The following is a 25,467-nucleotide window of genomic DNA, read 5'->3' as shown; positions in this document are numbered from 1 at the left end:
TACACCCTCTAGAGGCTCAAGAAGTTTAATCGGAAGATCGGTTTATATGGCACCTATATCAGGTTATGGACTGATCTAGACTATACTTGACACACTTGTTGAAAGTCATACCAAAACGCAACATGCAAAATTTCAGCCAAATCGGATAATAATTGCGCCCCCTAGACGCTCAAGAAGTCAAGATCCCAGATCGGTTAATATGCCGGCTATATGAGGTTATAGACCTATATGAACCATACTTAGCACAGTTGTTCATGTTTGAACCGTTGAGTGGAGCGGACGTTTTGTTATTTCCCTACGCAAGAATTTTCCTGTAACTCGTAATAGGTCATTATTTTTGACCGTTTCGGCGGCACTAAAGGTCCCGCTGATGGCAGGGGGATTTGACGTGGTTCTTATCCAGAACCATGAGTGTGTGAAAGAATGGTTCGTGGACTAAGAATTCCGAGATTTAAACTTTTCAAGGGCACAGGGAATGGGAGACACAGAGCCTGTATTCTTGCAAAGAGTAGTCTAAAGGTTTTTCTTCTTCCGTCGCAAAGCACTGAAGATTTAGTAGTAGCCAGCCTTGACATATACAGGTCTCATTACTGGCTGGCTTCCCTATATATGGCACACGATTCGGAGATGCCACCTTCAAACCTTAAGTCGCTGGTTGAAGTCGCTTCAGTAGGGAAGAAGAGCCTCATTGTAGGAACGAAAAGGGTGAGCTGCTTATTGAATATATTACAAGTTGCAATCTGGAGATTTTCAATTGAGGGGATAAACCGATCTTTATTACCAGGAACAGGCAGGAAGTACTAGATATTACCTTTCTATCGAAAGATGTAAGTCGAAGAATATGCGACTCGGAAGTGTTGGATGACCACAGCTTCTCTGATAATCGTTATATTAGTTTCAGCCTTGGAGAAAATACTGCAGAAGAGGTCCCTCGGCTAAAAAGAAGAAACATTGATACACATCTCCAACGGGCAACATGGCGCCAGAAGGGGTAGTGACTGGTATGCATTTGTCGGAGGCTATTAGAGAAATTGTGTCTAAGCCGAAAATCCTTTGGGCGATAAGAAGTTTCGACTCGTTTAAGTCGGCAGGCCCGGATAATGTATCACCGGTTGAATTACAAGCTGTGTCTGATAGACTAGTTCCCTGGCTTAGGGAGATATACTCTGCTTCTATCAGAATATCATATATGCCATTGGGATGGAGAGACACGAAGGTCATTTTCATTCCGAAAGCAGGAAAACCCTACCACACGAAGGTGAAAGATTTTCGTCCTATTAGTCAGTCATCCTTTATGCTGAAGACTCTTGAGGGGTTGATAGAAACATATCTTAGGGCAAAGATTCCTGGACGGATCCCAGACGGACAGGCAGACACACAAACCAAGCTAAATAGAATCAGGAAGTGATTCTAAGCCGAACGGTATACTTATCGATGGGTCTAGCTCTTCTTCTACATAGAGTTGCAAAAAAAATGCACAAAATCAAAATGGTCTGTACCACAGTGGTGGTAGGGTATAAAAATGAATAGAAAAATTTCTATCTTGTGTCAGGTTTCAGTAAAGATTTAAAGGTGAGTTCACTTGAAGAGCAGTTTGGGCCATTGTCATATCCTAGCGAGTAAAGAAAGTGCAGACGAGAAAGTTAAAAAGTGTAAGTCCCCAGAACAAGCCTAGAGGGGAGATAAGAAGATTGATGATATAAAAGGTATGACTCCTATAATGGTGCTCAGTGACATCTTGTTGAAAGCAACAACTCCTAAGTCCTACTACAGTTGATGGTAGACCTAACCTTATAACCTCTAAAGGCCTTACGTTTATCAATCAGAAGAAAGCTGATTGGGACGAAAGCAGAGAATACGATCGCCGCTTCTCTGAGCTAAACGATTTGGCAGTGAAGGCCAGGGAACTGCCGTCGATAAATTTGGTTAGTCCGATGCCTTTCGGGTCGACGCAGTCCGCGTTAAGGGCGTGGGTGACGAATGAACAGTCAACACTGTGGAACAGCGAAACGGTTGGTAGGACGGCGAAAATCCTATGGGGGATCCAGATCGTGAGAAGACGAGGCTATTACTGAAAGGAAGTAAGAAGGAGGTCAGTATAGCTATTGGTATCATGACGGGACACATAGGACTACGAGCTCACTTATGTTAAATCGGTGTGGTAAGTGATAGCATGTGTAGGGCATGCGGGGAAGATGATGAGTCGTTGGAGCATTTCTTTTGTCATTGCCCGGCTATCGCGTCTAGCAGATACCGGCACTTAGGTGGAGACATAATACCAGACATGAACCAACTTAGATGAGTTATATTGAAAACTATTAAGGATTTTGTAAGTAACACGGAATTTGTAACTTAGATTTTCTTTTTCGAGGTAACTTTTTTTTGTATTTAGGGCGCACAACAAGCCGATTACTGACTTTGTTGTATGTCCATAGTGGCATGAGGCGGATTAATATTTGCACCCTCTTTTCAACCCAACCTCACCTAACCTAACATTGAGGTCGAACGCCCTATGCGCAGTCCATTTCACCGGTACAGATAACAGAACTCGCTAACGAGCATTATGGAGTTCGCTCTTTCGACAGGACAGACCAATCAGGACCAATGGAGCATTATTATCGTTCTTTCGACAGGACAGGACTGATCACTTTTGGCGACGTAAATGTGACTGGTCCAAAGAGATATGCCAGTTTGTTCAACCCTCAATTTATTTAGCATACCGACAGTGATTAGGCGAGGAGGAGTGTCATTCGTCACATCTGTGGTCTAAAAGCCAATGTAAAACCATCACAATCTAACGTGGACGAAGTTCTAAATATCATTCACACCAGAGATCTGCAGCGGTGTATCGCATTTGCGGTACACCCCAAAATTACCAAATATTAACTCTAATCAACGCAACTGGCTTATACAAAAACACAAATGAGTTTGCGGTGGTGCTGATGTGTATGTGTACCACCGCAAATACTACTTATGCTCATGAGTCTCTTGTACATGCGGTTGTATGATGAGTTTTTGTCAAAAATAACACAAACACCGCAATTTTTTTTTTTTAAACCCCAAAAAATGAGAATATTAGTATTAAAGCATTAAAGTATTAGCATTAAAGTATTTTTTTGTAAAAGTAACACCGCAATTATGATTTGAATGAATGTGTTGTGCTGATCCGGTGTTTCCATTGTAGTATGTAATTCACTCATAACGTCGCAACGGGCAAAGACGATGTTAAAAGCGGTGATACACGATGCATGGAAATGTGTGTACGAGTATTTATAAGATCGCCATTCATATACGTGTGCTGAGCATAAAACCGTACCAATTGCGGTGGCCATAGATACTAACACCGCATTTTTATTAGTAATACTTATTAAGTATGCCGCAAATTAGAAAAATACCATTGCTTGCAGTTCTCTGACGCACACTGTTATGTCGTCCAAGACGCTAGGTCCCAATAGAATCTCTACACTGATGCTGAAGAATGAGGATGTACTGCGAGTCGAATACCCGACCTGGTCTGGAAAATGGGTAGAGTGATCTCAAGGCCACCGCACAGTGTTGCCCAATCGAAAAATCTTGAAAATAATTCTGAAACTTTTGAACGGATAAAGCTATGGACACGAAATTTGTTTTCCAATATGTATGCAAAATTTAGATATCCTATAGGTCCAGAGGTTATTTATGGGCCGATCGGCGTACAAAAAACATACTGAAATGTCTAACGGTTTATGAGTTATTGGATTTACAGCAAATTCTTTTTTTTTTTAATTTTAGTCAAGGTATCGTCGGTAAAAAAACACCTCAAGTTTTGTATTCATATCTCAATCCGTTCAAGAGTTGCAGAATTATTTCCAAGATTTTTGATTTGGCAACACTGTGCATCGCATCGCAGAGCTTAATATGTCTGCCTATGACGCTGAACTTCTGGTTTCAAATCCTATCGATGCAATAAAGCTCTAAGCGGAAAATTAAATAAACCCCTTTTTATCACAATGAAATAAGACCCCTAAAATTAATAATTAAAAACTACAAAGAAAAATTAAATGAAAATGAGTTCGCCAATAAATGGAAGAACAGTAAATTTATGGCGTAATTTGCGTCATTTCGCCCAAAACGACAAATATCATATCGCCCAAACGATTCTACAAATTCCAAAAAAGATTTTTTGGAATGACAGAAAGCCCAAATGATTGCTATGCCAAATTTATCTTTTGCTCCCTGTGTGAAAAAACTCCTCAATTTTAGCAAACTAAATTAGGCCCCAAAAGTAAATTTGGGGCATTGTAGCATCTCCAAATTTGGGGGTTTATTTCATAGGAAATTAAGCCCCAATTTTTTAAATGAAATTAGGGCCTAAAAAATTAAAGTAAGCCCCAAATATCGTTGTTTTTGTTTCATGTAAAAAAGTTTGAGGCCTTATTTCATACCACCGTCACAACCAGATCAAGCCATGTCAAAGGATGGTCCTCTTGATCTGAATTTAACGATGGCCTACAGTATATTTAGCCATGACCCACTCCTTGAGAACATCGACAACACGTTCCTTATGTTTGGCCTGAAACTTTGAATCGCGAATAATTTGTGTGGTCGCCAGTCGTGGGAGTTTCATTCTACGGAGCTTCTTTCCCCATGCTAAAGAGATATCTATATCATCGGGGCCTTATTTCATATTACTGTGGAGCCTTATTTCATATTACATTGGGGCCTTATTTTATACCACCGTCTCAACCAGATCAAGCCGTGTCAAAAGATGGTCCTCGTGATCTGAACTTATCGATAGTCTACGGCACATTTATCCATGCCCCACTCTTTGAGAAAGAACATCGACAACAGGTTCCTTCTGTTTGGCCTGAAACATTCGATCGCGAATTATTTGAGTAGTCACCAGTCGTAAAATGACCGAGAGTTTTCATTCTGCGGAGCTTCTTGGTTTGGTTTGGCCAAGAAAAAAGCGCTACAAAATAGAACCTCTAGATCAAGCCGCGTATCACGTTTTTCTAATGCGGTAGTAAAGGTCGTGAGCAGCTTTGGACTATATGCCCTTCTTGGAGACCAACCGCAACCCATTACACCTAAAGAGGTTTACCTCGCTAGGCAAATCAGAGCAGTTCTGGCTCAACTACGTTTTAGCTGATGCAGCCGCCTCAATTCCTACTGGGCTAGATTTGATATCAACGTGGAGAATATGTGTCACGCTTGTGACCTGGGGCCACACGACACACGGCACCTGTTCATCTGTCAAGCCAATGCTACTAAACTTACAACCAGTTCCCTCTGGACGCACTCCATGCAAGTAAGTGGCAGTGTTCCTGCATCTGGATACTTGGCAGAGCCTAGCAAATGTATTAAAAATGAAGACACAACATACTGTTACAGCATCAACAGATTCCCCACCTAGCCACCGACTCCGACTGGTTCGGTAGTAGATGCAAACATTCCACTTTCAGCGCCACCATACGGTCCAAATACTGAGTTACATGGGGTATAGATCCCTTCACACGCTTGAATTTTCTTAAGGGTCCCTTACACGAACAGTTTTTATTATCCATCGAAAACTATTTGAGGAAATAATATAAGGTTTAAAAACATATTCGAAATTAAATCATAAATACATTTGGGATATCCATCATTTGTAAGTAGTTTTAAAGGTATTTGACATTCGAATGAGAAATGCCAATGACCTCTATAGCGAAATTTTGAGTTGGTCCGACTTTTTTTGTTTATTTAAATTTAAATTTCTTTTCCGTTCTGTTTCTAACATAACAATCTACTTGGCAATCAACCTTACTAATAGCTAAAATATAACTTAACAACAAACTGTTTGCGCTCATTTAAATTTCTTTGAAATTTGTTGTAGCTTAAACTTCTAGTACACACTCACCATCTTCATACAAATTAGTATCACTTTTTTATGCCACACTGCTGGATTCAAACTTTGTTTTGTATTTTTTTTTTTTTTTTGTTTTCACTTTGCTTAAATATTACCAAACCCGTTTAGGATACGGATGAACCGTCTTCGTTATCATTGCTCTCGTATAATTTTCGTTCGCGGCATTCCAAAACAGCCCATACCAGAAGTGGTACACATCCAACGACCATGCAGGAACCCATGCAATAGAAGACAATAGCATAGCTACCGGATAAATCGCGCAGATAACCAGCTAACGGTGGTACAGATATGGCTCCAATCGATTGAAACATTCTTACCAAGCCATAACTTGAGCTAATTCGATCAGTTCCAAAGATATCGGCTAATAGTACGGGCATTAGAACATACCAGCTGCCCAAACAAAATCCATAGATAGCTGCTGATAGGCCCACCAAGTAAATAGTGTATTCCGAGGGTATGGTCAGAACCGAGAGACCAGCACCAAAAATGCTAGAAAGAATATAAGAAATGGAAAAAATGTGTGTTTTAACATAGCGAATGCATTTAAAATTTAAATGTATTATAATAAGACATTTTTAAGGCACCAACAACAAAATGGCGCAAAGCTTTTAGTTCAATTTTACATACACAGAAAAAAATAACTTAGAAAAAAACCAACCACCAAATTTGTATTTGAAACTCTAAAATCTCAACGAATTTTAGCATTGAATAGAATGCATTATTTGTTGAAGCACTTAAGTAAGTCTCTGCAAGAGACTTAACAAACAAAATTATTGAAATTTTGTGGACTTTCAACAAATTGTTAAAATAGGCGTACTACCATGTAGCGCACAAAACTCCCATGCCATTCATGACTTGCAAACAAAGGTGCGAGTCCCCCGGTCGATCAAAAAAAATTATTTCTTCATTAAATTTATTTTCGAAAATTCGGCATAAAAAAAATGAATTTCGTATTCCGAAAAAATTTTTAAGAGTTTTTTTACCTCGTTTTTTAAATTTAATTAATTTGGCACTGTGCTGCAGTACTCATTGAGTACTGTGCAGCAGTACTCATTGAGTTATTTCATCATAAAGAAGATGATGTCGGTAGGCTAGTGGATGCGTGCAAGACTACCAAACATTTGATCATGAGTTCAATCCTCTGCAAATCCAAAATTATTAAAATTTGTTTTAAGATTGTTTTAAAACGAACGAGACAAAGCAGCGCGAATCGAACAAAGAAAATAAAAACACCACCACCCGAAGCAAAGCACATGCGGCGACTGGTTAGATGGTTTTTCGTCTTGCTTATGGATAAATTGTTGTTTTTATATGTTGGCTTCGAAAGAGTGTCTTTCAACAACAAATTTGTATTTACTTTGGGTCGTTGAGATTCAACACAAATTGTTGCAGGAAATTAACAACTTCCGTAGTTGTTATTTCAATCAAAGTTGTTGTTTTTCAAAATTATTTTTATCTGTGTATGACTAGCTAGCCCTGTGCACTTCGCTACACAAAAATGAGGTTTTCTTTAAGCATTTTTAAGCTGGTGATCTACTTTCAAAATCATATTTCAAAGCTACCACTTGGGATAGCGCATTTTTAGCGATCCGCAGTTCCTTCCCGTGATTATCCCAATTTGAGGGCAAAAAGTGTACTCTACTACCAAAGACTTTTTAATGCCGTCTTATTCTATCCTGATCCATATATTATTATACACACCACCGTAGGATAGGGGGAATATTAATTTAGTCATTCCGTTTACAATACATCGAAATATCAATTTCCGACCCTACAAAGTATATATATTTCGGATCGTCGTAAAATTGTAAGACGATTTAACGATATCCGTGTGTCTGTCCGTCCGGCTGTTGTAATCACTCTAGAGCCTCCAAAAATTTAAATATTTGACTGAAATATGGCACAGATACTTCTTTTTGATGCACGCTGGTTAAGTTCTTGAACGGACCAAATCGGACCATATTTGGATATATCTGCTATATAGACCGATTTTCCGATAAAGAGTCTGAAGGCCATAAATGCTTTATTTATTACCCGATTTCGCTGAAATTTATTTTAAGCCTCCCGACATCTGACCCAAATATCGGACTATATTTAGGTATAGCTGTCGTATAGACCGATCTGCCGATAAAGAGTCTGAAGCCTATAAAAGCTTTATTTTTTAACCGATTTCGCTAAAATTTGAAACAGTAAGTTATTTTTAGCCTGCTGACACCCTACCTAAATATGGTTCAGATAGGACTATATTTAAATATAGCTACCATATAGGCCGATCTGGCGATAAGGGGTCTGAAGCCAATACAAGCTTTATTTATTACCCGATTTCGCTGAAATTTGAACCAGTGAGTAGGTTAAGACCTCCCAACATCCGACCTAAATATGGTTTTGATCGGACTATATTTAGATGTAGCTGCCATATAGACCGATCTGCCGATAAGGGGACTGAAGCCTATAAAAGCTTTATTTATTACCCGATTTCGCTGAAATGTGAAACAGTGAGTTTTTCTGAGCCTCACGATATCCGACCTTAATATGGTTCCGATCGGTTTATAATTGGATATATCTGCCAAAAAGACCAATATTTTGTTCTACAAAATTAAATAGTGACATATATATTAGACCACTCAATGTCCGTGCCGAATTTGGGTGCCAATTTTCACCGGATTGTGACGAAATTTACATATATACCCGAGGTGGTGGGTATCCAAAGTTCGGCCCGGCCGAACTTAATGCCTTTTTACTTGTTTTTAATTCCTAATTGTTTTGGATAGGATGGGGGAGTGGGATTGCCCTCTGACACGTCTTTCATTTGTGTACAATATGTTCTCAGTCGTCCTACATGACAGTTTGGTGTTGTTTATATTGGGAGGAGAGGGTCTGTCCCCCCGACGCTAAGACCCAAAAGACCATTAATTTGTGTCCTCTATAGTCGCGACCTATATGTCCTGCTGAACAGCATGGCGTGACCCAGATACTTGGATCCTGATATCAATATTAGATTCGAACTCTACTGTCTTCCTTTTAATTCCCATATTATCCCGATCGAACTGCACGTCCTATTGAAGGGTATTTAGTGAGTAGGCCGGTCCCAGACTCTGCCAAATGTGTAAGAACTTCTATTTGATACCCATTTTGTGACGTTGGACATTCATGCTCGTTGAAATTTAGCACATGTCATTATGGTATGACTTTCAACAACTGTGCCAAGTATGACCTGTATATGACTGTAACCTGATATAACCGCCATATAACCTATCTCACGATTAGATTCTTAAGCTTCTAGAGGGCGAAATTCTTATCCGATTTGGCTGAAATTTTGCTTGAAGTGTTTTCTTATGAAATCAGTTCATAACCGGATATAGCTGTCATATAAACCGATCTCACGATTAGACTTGTTAAGCTTCTAGAGGGCGCAATTCTTATCCGATTTGGCCAAAATTGTGCATATATCGTTTTGGTATGACTACCAACAACTGTGATAAATATGGTCTAAGTCAGTCCATAACCTGATATAGCTGTCATATAAACCGATTTCCCAGTTTCACTTTCTGAGCCTCCTGAGCCTCAATTTGCTAGAAATTTTCGAAGTGATATTTTTGTATGACTTGTACGGAATAACAAGTACGGTCCATATCGGTCAATAACTTGATATAGCTCATATATAATTGAAAAAGTAATTCAAAGAACTTGGCAAATGCGATACATGGGGTACAGCGAAGCACACTGGACCAGTTTCTACATCTTGAAGTTTGGCAGGAATTTGGGTTGAGTCTTATGATGCAGACCGAGTATAAGTCCGTCTTTGCATAGTTAAAAGTTGCATAACACTAGTGGCTACCTTTTAGCACCTAAACTTACTTCTATATTGTGTACCATCGCCTCTAGGGATATCTCCCTTCATGTTATTTTACGTATTGTAGAATTCGAGCTTTAAAAAACTCCCTCTAGCTGCATATCAATGGTAAATTTGTTTCTTCTTTCTTTTCTTTAACTTACCACACAACATAGATCTTCCTGCGGTCAAACAATTGCAAATCCGAAAGCCATCCCAAACCCAAACGTCCAACTAAATCGAGAACAGCGCTAACTGTAACCAGGTAACCAGCTTCGCTTTTATTGTAACCTTAAAAGAAATAGAAATCAAGCTCATATGATATGAATATACCTCTCTATCCTATTGTCTGCATCGGAACTTACCAATGGATATAACATGCGCAGGTAGATAATACAACATATAAGGACAACCCACTGACATTAGGGTCACCGATAAGCACATCAATATAAATGTGGGATCTTTCAATAGGCTGATATCCAAGTAGATCTCGACACGTTCATAACATGTTAAGGGTACATCATCGGGATCTTCTTCCAGGGAATTGATTCCAATAATGCTACCATTTTGAGGATTTTCTGTGGATTTTTGTTCGCTCATGCTGCTGATGGGTGTGGGTATTTCCATGCTTTTGCTTAGGCCACGCGTCACCACGGTGGGCGGTGAGAGGGGTTTTTCCAGATGTGCCTGTATCTTGGAAATAATTTCATCATTTGCAAATACATTGCGCCGACGCCGCGAAGCACGATTCGATTCGGTACCGGAATTCTTGCGATAAACCCAGGTCGAGGTGGTGCTTAGATCTTCAACGGAATGCATGATGCCGGAACTGCGAACCTTCTTCATGGGCTTTATAAAGGTTGTCTCACCAATTATATCCTTGACTTCGTCATCACTCTCTTGGGCGCAGGTAGGAACAGATTTTTCAGATGCTTAAAAAATGCCAGATTAAAACAAAAATTTTTAACTAGCTAAACAAATAAATGGGCCACAGGGCCACTCACCATTGTATCTATTACTATAGTAGTCATTGAGACGATTTTTGGACTCCTCCATAAATAAATGTTCTATAAATTTGGTATTCAAGCCATCTTCACATGTATCCAAGTAGGTTGAGTTGGTCAACATATCTGTGTTGCTGGGATTTATGTCGTTCAGTGGTTTTGTGGCATCCTCCTCATCGATGGCCTTCTCATCGCTTTGCATCGACTCCAAAGGGCGATACAGCAGAGCCGAAAGACACACATCAAACATGCAGAAGCCCAATATTAGTATTGTGCCATGGAAACCAAAGTTCTCAGCCAAATGCTTTATCAGCACTGGCAGTATAAAACTACCTGTGGCAGTGCCAGAAACGCAAATACCATTGGCCAATGCCCGATGCTTATCGAAATATTGCGACACAATAACAATGCCAGGTGTGGTGGAGAGGCCCCCACCTATGCCCGTCAAAATGCCAAAGGTAAAGAGTAAATGTACCAGACTTGTAGCAAAGTAACTCAGAGTCATGCCCAGGGCGCAGAAAAGACCACCAACAAATACCACAGTGCGGCAAGAGAAACGTTGACATAGGGCACTGGAGACAGGTGCTAAAGCTAAACATAGGGCCGACAGTATGGCGGGTATCCAGGAGGCCACCGTTGCTGTAGAGCTGGGAAATGTTTCCATTATTTCCACATAGAGTACCCCATAGGATTTCACCAGTCCCGCCACCCAAAATTGTACCGAGAATGCACCGAATAAAATGAACCAGCCGTAGCCACCATCGGGTGGATCGGTGCTGATTGAGGAACGTGATGACGGTGGATGACCAGTGCTGGCGCGCTCCCTTGAACTTGAGATGCTGGAAATGGCACTGGGCGCTCTTTGGGCACCCTTACCACGCTTACGTTTGTTGTCATTGCCACCGTGATTGTTGCGATTCGAGCGTATTTCACGCGATTTAGCAATTAAAGGTCTAGCCGTAATACTTGAGACCGTTAACAAGTTCTCATTGTCATCCTCCTCAATTTCCGATATCTGGTGTTCCAACAAACTGGCGTGCAACGTGCGGCTAGCCGGACAGTAGGGGGCTTCGATGGGCAAGGAGATGGGACGCCTTGGTATTGTTGAGGTGGCCGATCCCGGAGCCGATGCAGCGACTTCATTGATCGACACCGCCGAATGGGTCGTAATGAATGGATTTTGTGCACTACCTCCCATTTGCAGGCCCAATCCACAACCGCTTTGGAGTCCAACACCGAGCGTATCCATTTGCTTGGCATCCATATCGCCCAACGGCACTGGTGGTGCTGAGACAATTGAGAAGAGCGAACCGCTGGATTGCTGACATTCGGTAAGCAACGATGGGGCTGGCGGCTGCGAGCAGGCGACAATGGGCAACTCACCATGTTCCTCTTCTCGTCTGTATTGAGGTTCACAGATGACTTCAATGATTTCGGTGGAGTTGTTACCATCAAGGGCAGAGTGGCTGTTGAGTTGGCCTTGACCAATGCTAGCGTTGGAGTGAACGAACCTTCCCGACTCGTACTGGACTCGACCAACTGGGTCCGGTTCACTCGCGCAGTACACTGATCCCCGTGAATCCTGTTGAAAAAATACAAAAAAAAAATTTAAGAATTTATTAAGGAATAGGGATAAAATTCAAGTGATAACAAATAAAAGCGTGCTAAATTCAGCCGGGCCGAAACTTATATACCCTCCACCATGGATCGCATTTGTCAAGTTCTTCTAAATCAGATCAGAACTGCACCCTATAGTGGCTCAAGAAATAAAATCGGGAGATCGGTTAATATGGGAGCTATATCAGTTTATAGACCGATTCAGATCTACTTGGCATAGTTGCTGGAAGTCAGAACAAAACCCCTTATGCTAATTTTCAGCCAAATCGGATGACACTTGCGCCCTCTAGAGGCTCAAGAAGTCAAGCTCCGAGAACGGTTTACATGGCAGCTATATCAGGTATATAAAAAAATCGGATAGGAATTGCGCCCTCTAGAGCCTAAATAAGTCAAGATCCGAGATCGGTTTGCATGGGAGCTATATCAGGTTGTAAACCGATTTTCACTATACTTGGTTGTTGGACGTCAAAACAAAACATTTTTTGCAAAACTTCACCCATATCGGATAAGAATTGCGCCCTCTAGAGGGCCAAGAAGTCAAGATTCTAAATCAGTTTATATGAGAGCTTTATCAGGTTATAAACCGATTTAGACCATACTTAGCATAGTAGTTGGAAGTCGAAGCAAAAAACTTGATTCTAAATTTCAGCCATATCGGATAATAATTACGCCCTCATAAGCTCAAGAAGTCAAGCTCCGAGTTCGGTTTATATGGCAGCTATATCAGGTTAGAGAATATAGGCGACGTATGAAACACGAGCTGTATGACGACGATAGCATAGTTACACGCATCAAAATACAACGGCTGCGTTGGCTAGGTCATGTTGTCAGAATGGATGAATAAGCTCCAGCAAAGAAGTCTTTTGAAGGCAAACACGGTGGTACACGCAAACCGGGAAGACCAAAAGCCCGATGGAAAGATCAAGTTGTGGGAGACACCTCGAAACTTGGTGTCAGAGATTTTAGAATGAGCGCAGAAGATCGAGGCGCTTGGAACATTCGGCTAGTGGAAGAAATATTCTGTCATAGCCAATTAAAGTAAAGTAAAATATCAGGTTATTTACAGATTTTGACCATATTTAGCATAGTTGTTGAAAGTCGAAACTCAACTCTTTGTGCAAAATATTGGAAGTCAAAACAAAACACCTCATGCAAAATTTCAGCCAAATCTGATAATAATTGCGCCCTATAGAGGCTCAAGAAATCAAATTCCGAGATCGGTTTATATGGCAGCTATATCAAAACCTGGACCGATACAGCCCATTTACAATCCAAACTAACCTACACTTATAGATCAATCCCATGGCAGCCAGTTGTATGCACCGGATTGACTCAATGGAATACTTCATCGGCAAGGACTGCCGCCTCAGTGTACGTGTTCGTCCTTTTTTCGTAGTGGCACATCCCGGAGTGCCTTCTCCGCAAACTTCTGTCTGTGCCGGGATTGAAAAGAGCCCCGGACTTTGGTTCTGTTTGCCAGAACCGCCCCCATCACCGGTCGGTGTCGGTGAGGTGCATGGCTTGGGTGCATTTTCAATCTTGCTCTGGCCTTACGTCGCTACGGGAGTGTAGTCGCACTGAATATGTTGCAATTTGCTGTGCGAACATTGGCTACACAAAACAAACTACACAGCCTGCACAGTTGCCACGGATACAATGTCCTACGCTCTCTTTATACCGGTCGAATACCCCAAGTGCATGGACCAGAGAACAGCATGAGACCCAAAATGTTAACATTAATGACCACTTTCACCAAAGCAATTGTCCGTTAAACATGCCACCTAAAAACAAACAACTGGAAACAATAGTGTTTTATGGCATTCTCCTCTAAGTAACGACCAGCGGGGCATAGTATTGGCAGTGCAGATTGAAGGCTCCATGTTTTGCACGGTGAATGAGGATGCCCCCACTAGGAATACGAGCAGGTGCAGCAGCTCACCAGGCATTTCTATTGCATTCCCTGATCTCGTGAGCGACGTTATCTGGCAAGCCGTCATTTCTTTGGAATCAGACCACCTACCCATAATTCTCACCATCGACCGCCACACAACTTCATAACCTCTAAGCGCCGGACGTTTATCAATCAAAAGAAGGCCAATTGGGTCGACTTCAGAGAGTACACCAATCGCTTCAATGAAGTGCCACCCCCTCGAATGTGCTAGTTGCCGAGAAAAAATTCCGAGACATCATTAATGCAGCAGCCGCTCTCTTTATACCAACCGGTCGAATACTCCAAGTGCGGCCCAATTTCTCGGCATGAGACATCAAGTGTTGTTGTGCGGCATAGATATACTCCGTCATGTTTTTGCACTTATTTTATTTTTGGGTGAGAATTTATGAATCTTTTCATAAGTGACAGATTTACTTCCATTTTTTTTCTTTTAACAATCCATTACAAAGCACGCAATTAATTTCAGCTCTCATAGTTTTGAAAGATCTGTGTGTGTGTCTTCTATGATTAGCTATCGTTTTGTGCTTAACGGCAAAAACACTTACAATAGCTCAACTAATTTAAAGAGCTTTTGTCGTTTTGGTCGTTAAGAGTCGTAAGGTATAAGGTGTGAGCATGCCATTCGCTTTATGTCTACCATGTGCACTCATTTTTATTGCGGCTTGCTGTTGTTCTCTTGCACGGACCCCCCTCTAACCCCAGAATCAGTGAGCTGAATCTGGCAATAAACAGGGTAGTCAATGAACATAAGCTGAGTTTGTGGCTGGTACACTTGAAGCAATGTAACTTAGGTATCGGTGTAGGCAAGTTGTGATCTACTGTTAATTCACTCTGGAACCCCGGAAGTAGAGATAATAGGACCTCAAACACTTTTGGCGACGTAAATGTAACTGACTCGAAGATATGCGCCAACCGTCCATCAATAGAGCATCCCGAGAGTGACAAGGCTAGAAGGAGAGCCGTTCTCGTTCTCCGAGCCGATGGACTGCCATTACAATTTTACCGTGGACGAAGTTACGAATGTCATCCGTGGCGCCTAGTCATCCAAGGCTGGATGACTACTTGGAGTCAACAACCTATTCTAATGGAATACCATGTCTGGAACATGGACAAAGTGTCACATCCGGAAAAGACCCGAGTAAAGGGGAGGTCGTACAGAACGACCTCGCGCCGCATGAATTTCAAAGACTGCATAGCACAATAATGGCTTTTCGCGCTATCACTGCACACAAATATAACATTTGCATATTTTCAATTAATTGGATATTTCTCAAATTTCGATCATTTTTATACCCACCCCCATAGGATGGGAGTATACTAATCTAGACATTCCGTATGTTAAAACTCGAAATATTGATGTAGGCCCCATAAAGTATATATTGGGTTGCCCAAAAAGTAATTGCGGATTTTTCATATAGTCGGTGTTGAAAAATTTTTTCACAGCTTGTGACTCTGTAATTGCATTCTTTCTTCTGTCAGTTATCAGTTGCTACTTTTAGCTTGCTTTAGAAAAAAAGTGTAAAAAAAGTATATTTGATTAAAGTTCATTCTAAGTTTTATTAAAAATGCATTTACTTTCTTTTAAAAAATCCGCAATTACTTTTTGGGCAACCCATTATATTCTTGATCGTCTCGATATCCTGAGTCTATCTAGCCATGTCTGCTCGTCCGTCTGTCGAAATCCCGATAGCGATCGAACGCGTAGAGCTAACCGCTTGAAATTTTGCACAGATACTTAATATTGATGTAGATCGTTGGGGATTGCAAATGGACAATATCGGTTTAGATTTAGATATAGCTCCCATATAAACCGATCTCCCTATATGACTGCTTGAGCCCCTGGAAGCCGCAATTTTTGTCGGATTTGGCTGAAATGTTGCATGTGGTGTTTTTTTATGACTTCTAACAACTCTGCCGAGTGCGGTCCAAATCGGTATATAACCTGATACAGCCCCCATATAAACCGGTCTCTTGATTATTCCTGTTAGGTTCGTAGAAGCTTTAATTTTGTATGGTTTGACAAAAGTTTGGTATGTAGAAAAAATGTATGCCTTTCAACTAAATTTATGTTGTATAAATTCTTAGCAGAATCCATGGTGATTTGGCCCGGCACGCTTTTATTTTTTTTTTTTTGTAATAAAATGTAAACAATTTAACGTTCTATTAAAGTAATTTTTCTGAATGAAGTGCCCCAGCCTAATTTGATTCTTTCCCTTCTCCACGATATACTCCTCATTTCAATTTAAACACAAAATCGCGTTAATAGTTTTTCCAAAGTGGCTTATTATTCTAAACCAAGCCATTCCAACATCATCTCATTAACTCTATTAGTAGTCTAGTTCAATAAAAATATAAAACATTGCATACTTTAGGGGATAACATTTTTAATATACTCCAAATTATGCATATTCGCCTCACATTAAAATTAATGCTCTATAAAATCCTTATTAAATATGCACAAATTGTTTCCTTTGTAGCATTTATTATTTGGCCATTCGAGAATTTTGCTTTGTATGCCGTAGTTGCAAAATAAGAAAAATCTTTTTTTTATCAACTGTCAGCGAGTGAAAAGGGTCCTAGATGTTACCGCCGTTTTAATATGCACTTCAAGGCTTCTTTGGTTTGTTTTGCTTTGTAAATCGGTAGGTGTTGGGTGGGAGTATGAGATTGCCTACTGGTCTTGACCTTGTCATTGCAAAAATATGTCCAAGTGTTTATGTGCAATGTTGGTTGGGGGTTTCTTTTTCTGTTTTCCTTACTGTTGTTGCTGTTAGTGTAGGAAAATTCCATTTTTCTCATCGCCATTAGTAAACAACAGAAATAAATCCTCTGGTTCCCATTGCATTAAAGGCAAAACGTCATCTTTGCAAAATGTCTGCAACACCATTTCCTTTCGAAATGGGAATTTATTGAATTGTAACTGAAGTATTCCATTTATTATTTGTTTTGCGAAATACTTAAATCATGAAGGAAATACTCAAAATCATCTGAGAATATTTGGTTGAACGGGACCTTGAAAATCCATACTTTATGGTATTTCCTACAAGGAATTCCATAGGACCTTATCTCTATCCTAATGTAATTGCATTCACAAATAGTATATTTTGATATGCCATAAAATTGTTCAAGACACAACAAATTCTATAGTGAAACAGTGTACAATATACGAAAAAAAAAAGTTTCAAAGCTCATTTTAACGGAAATTGTAAATAAACACAAATCGATTTAACAAAAGACAAGTATGAGGGCAGTATAGAAAAAAGCCGAAACCTTGATTTACTAATTGATTTCCAAATTGTGATTTGAACACAAAAGGTAATAGAAATAAATTTTCCGTAACCTAACTGAAGCAACATGAAACTAAAAGTTTTTATAATCTAAGAACTGATGTTTGATCACCGTGATTTAAACCGGAGTGTTATTATACCCTACACCACTACTGTGGTGCACTGACTCTTTGACTCTTGACTTTCGATTCATTCAAAGGCTGCAGTTATTACTTCCGGTGACTGACCCATGATGTCGATGTTGTCGGCACAAAAATGGCTGTCGAAAGCGGCTTTGTAGTCAACAAAAAGATGGTAGGTGTTGATTTGTTCTTATCGGGTCTTTTCCTGTATTTGGAGCAGTGTGAATATCTGGTCTATGGGGGATTTACCAGGCCTAAAGCCGCATTGATAGGGCCAAATTATCTCATTGACTTTCTTTCTTTTACACAGTACACTCGAGAGTATCTTGTATGCGATGGTGAGGAGACTTATTCCTCTGTAGTTGGCGCATGTCGTCTTGTCTCCTTTCTTGTGTAGGGGACACAATATGCTGAGGTTCCAATCATCGGGTATGTGTTCTTCTGGCCACATCGCGGAGATAAGCTGATGCATACGCCTTATCAGCGTGTCGCCTCCTGTCTTACAATAAATAGTTCAGCGGGCAACCTGTCGGCTCCTGCTGCCTTGTTGTTCTGCAGTCGGGCCACAGCTACTTTGACCTCCTTCTGACATTTGGTACCATCATCTGGGATTGGTTCTGCGGTATCCTCTTCGCCATTATCGGACACCAGCAGCTTGGTAAAATGTTCTTTCCATATCCTCAGCACACTATGTGTATCAGATACCAGATTTTCTTCCTTGTCTCTGCATCCTCCTACCTGTACCAAAGCCATCCGTCGGAGCATGGGCACAAATAGGGCTGATGTTGAAGAATTTGGCTTTTATGCGGATTGTGGCTAGCCCCTCATCCACCGGAGTAAAGCTGGAGACAAGGTGTTTCAGTCTCCGACTAACCACAAATCTACAGCCAAATTCATGCCTCGTGTTATGGCAGCTGTAGTATAGTTCGTCACCGTTTGGTGTTGTAGTGACGCCATTCCCGGGCCATCGTACTTGCTGTAAGGCGGAAATATTTGCCTTGTATTTCTCCAAAATCCGGCGGTGCGTATACGGCGCCTTCTCTATAAAGAGTGCGGACATTCCAGGTGCAGATCCGCTAATCATGGTCTTTTTATACCCACCACCATAGGTTGGGGTATACTTATTTAGGCATTCCGTTTGTAATATCCGTTTAAGGCCCCATATCTCGTCTCGACGTTCTGAGTCGATCTAGCCATGTCCGTCCGTCCGTCTGTCGAAATCAAGATAACGGTCGAGTGCGTAAAGCTAGCCGCTTAAAATTTTGCACAGATACTTAATATTAGTATAGGTCATTAGGGATTGCAAATGGGTCATATCGGTTCAGATTTAGATATGGCTCCCATATAAACAGATCTCCCGATTTGACTTCTTGAGTAGTTAATTTCAGCAGGAGATACAAGTTGCCCACATCGGAAACAGTCTCCTTGGGAGGAGAGAATGTTCTAGAAAGCGCAAAGCGCACCTGGGTGTTTGGCTGGAGAGGAAATTGAACTTCAAATCCAACATTTTGGAAAGGGCAAGAAAGGCAACTCTTGCCCTATACACCTACAAGCGAGCCTTTGGCAAAAGTTGGGGGCTTAGACCAGTTTATATACTGCAATTGTCAGACCTATAATGCTATATGGTGTTGTGTTCTGGTGGACAGTTCGTCAAGAGTCAACCTGCTGTCCAATACTCAACCGAATCCAAAGGATGGCTTGTTTGTGCTTCACAGCCGCACTGAGGACGACACCATCTGATGTACTGAATTTAATGCTACATCTTATGCCTCTGGACATTGTGGCTAGACAAATTGCTGCCAAAACTGCTGTAAGGCTAAGGAAGCTTTCTCTTTGGTCAAGTGGTGGCTACGGACACTCTGTTATTCTTGATACAATATCCGATGTTCCAGGCAGTGTGGCTTTAGGGTGTACTAGGACTGGTCATATCGAAAAGGTTACCCGACCACTGCAGTGTGTATCAAGCGGAGATCTTTGCAATTAAGGAAGAGATGGAATGGCTAAGATATAAAGTCATAACGACGGCTGGCATTAATATCTTCTCAGACAGCCAGGCCATTTAATCCCTGGAGAACGTACTTCTGAACAAAAAAACCATCCTCGAATGACGCACATCTCTCAACGAGATGGCTAAACAGTTCAAAATTCAACCGTTCTTGGTAACGGACCACAGAGACATACCAGGGAATTGTAAAGCGCGGTCGAGCTTACGAGACTACGAACTATCCTACACATTTCAGGGATACTGGAATCTGTGGGTATGCCTCTAGCGACATGCAAGCTAAGTTTTCAGGACCAGGCCCGAAGGACAATGAATGATAGATGGTGACAAAGAGGGGGCTGTGAGCGTTCCAAAACTATTTGGACTAATCTAGACTTGAAGAGGTCTACTGCTTTGCCTTCACTGGCCAGAATAGACGTCTCAGTTATTGTGTCCGTCATGAAAGGTCACTGTCTAATCGGAAAACATGCTGACAGACTGAAGATTGCCAGCAACGACTTTTGCCGAAGCTGTAAGGACATCGAAGAAGAAGAGACTATAGAGCACCTTCTGTGTATATGTCCCGCACTGGCAGTCAGAAGGAGTTCCACTTTAAGTTCTCATTACTTTGAGAACCTGTCTGATTTAGTAGATGTGGACATTCGCAAGTTGTTGGGCTTTTTAAAGCGATCTGGATAGTTCAATGGTAGGAACTAGAAGGCATCTTCCTTCTTCTGTTCCTGTGGTATCACAATGGACGAAAACGTCTAAGTGAGTCTGATGGCAGACTCCTACTTAAACCTAACTTAACCTAACCTTTCCTATGACTTCCACAATATATATAGAGTTTGGTCGAAATCGGTTCAGAATTAGATATAGCTCCGATATATAGCGATTTTGAGTAGTATTGCAATAATGTTGTCATTTGTTTTTCAATTCTCTCAAAATTTGGCAGGAAGGATTTTCTTAAATCTCTCGGTATTACTAGCAAATTTCATAGGAATCGGTTCAGATTTAGATATAGCCCCCATGTATATATATCAGCGGATTTTCACTTGTAGAGCCACTACAAGCGCATTTATTGACCAATCATCCCAACATTTTGCATAACCCTCTCCTTTACGACTACCACGATTCATATCTAAGGAGTTTGATCGAAATCGGTTCAGATTTTGATATAGCCCCCTTTTGTATGAGTTGGACTTATATTGCAATTATGTGATTATTTGTTCAACGATTCACTCGAAATTTGGCAGAATGGATTTTCTTATGACTCACCAAATTTTGCACAAAGTTTTTCTCGACGACTACCACAATATCTAAATGGTTGAAATCGGTTCAGATTTAGATATGGCTCCCATATATATGTTCGTCCGACTTTGCATAATTTGGAATAATGTGGTCATATGTCAACCAATTTGCACGAAAAGTGGCACATATAATTTTCTTATGACTGTTGACATTTTTTGTAAAATTTTACCAAAATCGGATCAGATTTACTTTTAGATTCCATATACATATATACGTCGCCCTATTTGCACATATAGGGCCATAGTTATTACAATTTTGGACACATTTGGTCGAAATTTGATACCGATTGTTTTAGAACGCATTTGAGAATCTCCACCGAATTCTATTAAATTCGGTTCAGAATTAGATGTAGCTCCCAATTTCCATTTATGCGGTAGGTGTAGGGTATTATATTGTCGGTACCGCCCGTTTTTTGCCTTTCTTTACTTGTTTTTCTAAAGTTTGTGTAGATATCAAAATCTAGGCCTTGTCCAAGTTTATTTTTCTGGGTATTTTTCCATGAACTTTGTGTTCGTCATTAATTTTTTTTTTAATCTTGCTCAGAGGCTTTTCCAAAACTTTTTATACATCTACGAAAATGGTAACATCCATTATGAGAAAATGTCCCATACGAATATGCAATGGCATAGAAGAATCATGTCATAACATCACAATATGGTTGCAAAAAAAGGAAACAACAGCAACAATAACAACAACAAAATGTTTGCAATTGGCTGTCATAATAGAAAATGGAATCCAGTCCTAGTGACAGGCATAGCTGAACAACGAAAGCCAACGTAAAGTTCTACAAGTGAATGGTGGGTATATCATAGTTGTTGGGATGTTGGAGGAGGCATAAGAAACGAAACGTATCATGTGATTGCATCAAATGTCCTGTTGACGTCATTTTCATTCAATTCGTTTGATTTTTTTGCTTTCGTGTTCGGTCTTCTCTCTGTTTTCGATTAATTTATTTATTTATTTACTTTTAAGCCAGTGCGACATAACTACTTACATACAAAAGGTAGATGATAGCAAATTTGTATGTAGTCATTCCTATAGACTGGCAAATGCGCCCTTGTGGTGTGGCATACCTTTAGGCGCTTTTAGACAGCATTGCGTGTCTTAAATTGTTTAATGATAATTTAGATTATGAGTTTGTTGTCTTCGTTTACTTATTGTACAATAGCATATATCACAACTTAAATTAAAAACAAACAAAAACCTCTTGCAAATTGAAAAAATACAACTGAAATTGTTTCTGTCACTGCCATAAATCGTAACCATGTCGTACAAGCAGCGATCTCTCTTGTGGTTACACACTGGCAGTTCCTGGCAATAAATGAAAATGCAACATTGGAGAGCAATCCATTGCTTAACAAATTCAATTAAAATTATATTATGTTAATGACGTATTTTGTCGTATACACCTCCTCATTATTTTCTTTTCTTTTTAAAAAAAAAAGTAACGATTGTAGCTGTTATTGTTCAAGGTTGTTATGTGAATGTCCTCTTTTGTTATACAACTAATTTTACCAGCTGAGGGCTTAAGTTACAAATTAAAAACTAGCGAACGTCATTTGAGAGTAGAATACAAAAAAACATACAAAAAATATATAAAATAACAGAAAATTTCAAATAAAAGAAGTAAAAGCGTATGTCTTATATTATATACCCTACACCATAGTTTGCATCTTTGCAAGTTTCTCTTTACTTCAATGGCAGGTCGAAATAATAATTCCCATGGATGTTGAGTATATTTTTGCATAAAAATTGATTTCTGAACGGGCTCTAGAGCTGGCAAATTATCGAAAATGGCAACATTCGATAGTTTTAATAGTAAATATCGATACTATTGTTAATTTCCAATCACCTATATTTCAAACGAAAATGGGAAGTAAAAATCAAGAGATCGATTTATATAGACCGAATAAAACCAAGGTTAATAAAGTCAGTTGGAAGTCATGAGAGAAATCATTGTACAAAATGGTAGTCTAAACGGATGAAAATTGTGCCCTCTGGAGACTTTTATATAACCATATAGCCATATAAACCGATCTTGGGTCTTGAATTCTGGAGCCTCTAGAGGGCGCAATTCTCGTCCGTTTTGACTGAAATTTTGCACGTAGTGTTTTGGTGTCACTTCCAACAATTGTGTTAAGTATGATACAAATCTATTCATAATCTCGCATAGCTCTCATATAAACCGATCTTGGATCTTGACTTCTTGAGCCCATAGAGCGCGCAATTCTCATCCATGTTGACTGAAATTTTGCATGAGGTATTTTGTTATGCTAAGTATGGCGCAAATCGGTACATAACCTGATATAGCTGCCATTAAGCCGATCTGGGTTCTTGACTTCTTGAGCCTCTGGAGGGCGCAATTCTTATCCGATTTGGAAGAAATTTTGTACAACAGCTTCTCTCATGTCCTTCAACATACGTCTCTAATATGGTCTGAATCGATCAATAGCTTCTACAGCTCCCATATAAACCGATCTCCCGATTTTGCTTTTTGAGCCCCTACAAGGCGCAATTCTTATCCGAATGAACTGGAATATTACACAATGACTTCTACAATGTTCAGCATTCATTTATGGCCCGAATCGGATTATTACTTGATATAGCTCCAATAGCACAGCAGTTCTTAATCAATATTCATTGTTTGCTTGAAAGAGATACTGCGCATAGAACTCGACAAATGCGATCCATGGTGGAGGGTATATAAGATTCAGCCAGGCTGAATTTAGCACGCTCTTACATGTTTTTGTTTGGTTTTGCAAAAATATTTAACTTTTGCGATAGTATCCGTCGGAAAAATATCAATCGATATTCAGTCAAAAAAAGCAAATATTGATAGTGCCATCGATATTTTGCCAGCTCTACTCCAGACTGGAACTTATATGAGGCTAAGCTAAGAAAATCCGAGAGCGAGCTGAAAAATTCTCAGAAAAGATGCTGCATGGAATTCTGCTACTCCGTATAGGTTACATCTGAGGCCTCTAGGCTAGGGAGATCTTAGCCTCCAAACCTATAACGGTGGGACACATTCTGAAATCAGAGAATGTATGGAAAATGTTTAGTGAAGAAACACTAGAACTACTTATGGATGTACACTTTTCGCAGGAAACTCCCCAGCGGACAACGTGACGCCAGAAGAGGCTGGCACTGATATGATAAGGGGTTGTTGCGCAAATTGTGTCTGAGTCCACTGGTAAGTCCACCATTTTAGAGTTTCACTTTCTTGTGGTAACTAAGACTCTATAAATGTAAGTAGGGCGAGAACAAATGTACACGAGGCTACATTTTAATCTGAACCGATTTTGATAAAATTTTACTTATAATGTCAAAAGTCATGAAAGAATGATATGTGCCAATTTTCGTGAGGATAGTTTAAGAAATTACCACATTGTTCCAATGTTACTCAAAACCGGTCGAACATATGCAGCTGCGGCCAAATAAATAGCAGAGCAGAATTGTAAAACCTTTTAACTCAAAAAAAATTATATTTTTCTTTGGAAGCATATAATATTTTTTTATAGATTTACCGGCATTGTATGACAGGTTATTTTTACCATTATAGTAAAAAGTTTTACGTGTTCTCAATAAAGTCCTTTAATGTGTTTATTTCTGAATTACGGGCGGTCAAAATAATAGTGGTAATAACTAAATCTTAACAAAAAAAATCAGAAAACTTATTTTAGCTATCTTTTTTTGTACGAATGTAATCAAATACATTATTCCTTATAAATTAGTATTTTATTGGACTAGCTATGCTGCGTAAAACTTTTTCTCAAAAACGTTCCAGTTAATCTACTATTTTTTTTTTTTGTATATTTTGTTCGGCTATTTTTACCAGACCCGAGATCCGAGGTCGTTATTATTTCCTTAAAACCACCTTGTTGCTTAAAGATCGAAGTATTTGGGGTCGTAATCTTCTAGAAATTTAAATGATTGAGTCATTTCTATCTCCGCATATGAGAGCTTAATGTTTTGTAGAATTTCAATATATTGGTTGCATCCATGATGTTGCGGAATCAATATATAGAACCAACACTTTGAAAGGGTTTGAGGTTGCCAAACCATCTCATTTGAAATACCATTTATTTCAGTTATAGTTGAAATCGAGTCTTATATTATTAATTTCTACGAACGTCTCACATATTTTTAGGACTCAGAGCCACACTACAAAACAGTTCTACACAAGTTTTGATTCATTCAATCACAGTATGTTTCTCTTTTTTTTCGAATGGATAATACTTCTAGTATTTCGCTCTATGACCAAATATCTCAAGACATAATTTGATTTTTCTGGCTTACAATTTCACTGTATCAAAAATTGTGGACTATTCTGCCTTAGATGAAAGGAAGACTATTGGAATAGGATATATGCTCTTAAATCTGTCGATGAGAAATTAAGCTTTCTTCAAGATAACATTAGACGTATCTATGATGCAACAGTCCCCAATCGGACTAAGATGAAGAAATCGGATACT

General features: G+C 39.8%; 1 protein-coding gene across 1 annotated transcript in view; it reads right to left on the bottom strand.

Annotated features, from left to right (window-relative positions):
* Positions 1–25,467, bottom strand: part of LOC106085634 (uncharacterized) — a 35,931-nt gene continuing 10,464 nt past the window's right edge. The window contains exons 2-5 of the mRNA XM_013249951.2: positions 10,724–12,305; positions 10,085–10,651; positions 9,884–10,010; positions 1–6,376 (exon numbers count right to left, since the gene is read on the bottom strand). Of these exons, the coding sequence (XP_013105405.2) occupies positions 5,992–6,376; positions 9,884–10,010; positions 10,085–10,651; positions 10,724–12,305 (2,661 nt within the window). The 3' untranslated portion in view covers positions 1–5,991. The remainder of the gene's footprint in view (positions 6,377–9,883; positions 10,011–10,084; positions 10,652–10,723; positions 12,306–25,467) is intronic.

Source organism: Stomoxys calcitrans, chromosome 5 (assembly GCF_963082655.1).
Source record: "Stomoxys calcitrans chromosome 5, idStoCalc2.1, whole genome shotgun sequence".
NCBI lineage: Eukaryota > Metazoa > Arthropoda > Insecta > Diptera > Muscidae > Stomoxys > Stomoxys calcitrans.
Note: the sequence above shows the minus strand (reverse complement) of the source record. Positions and strands in the feature narration are given on the sequence as shown.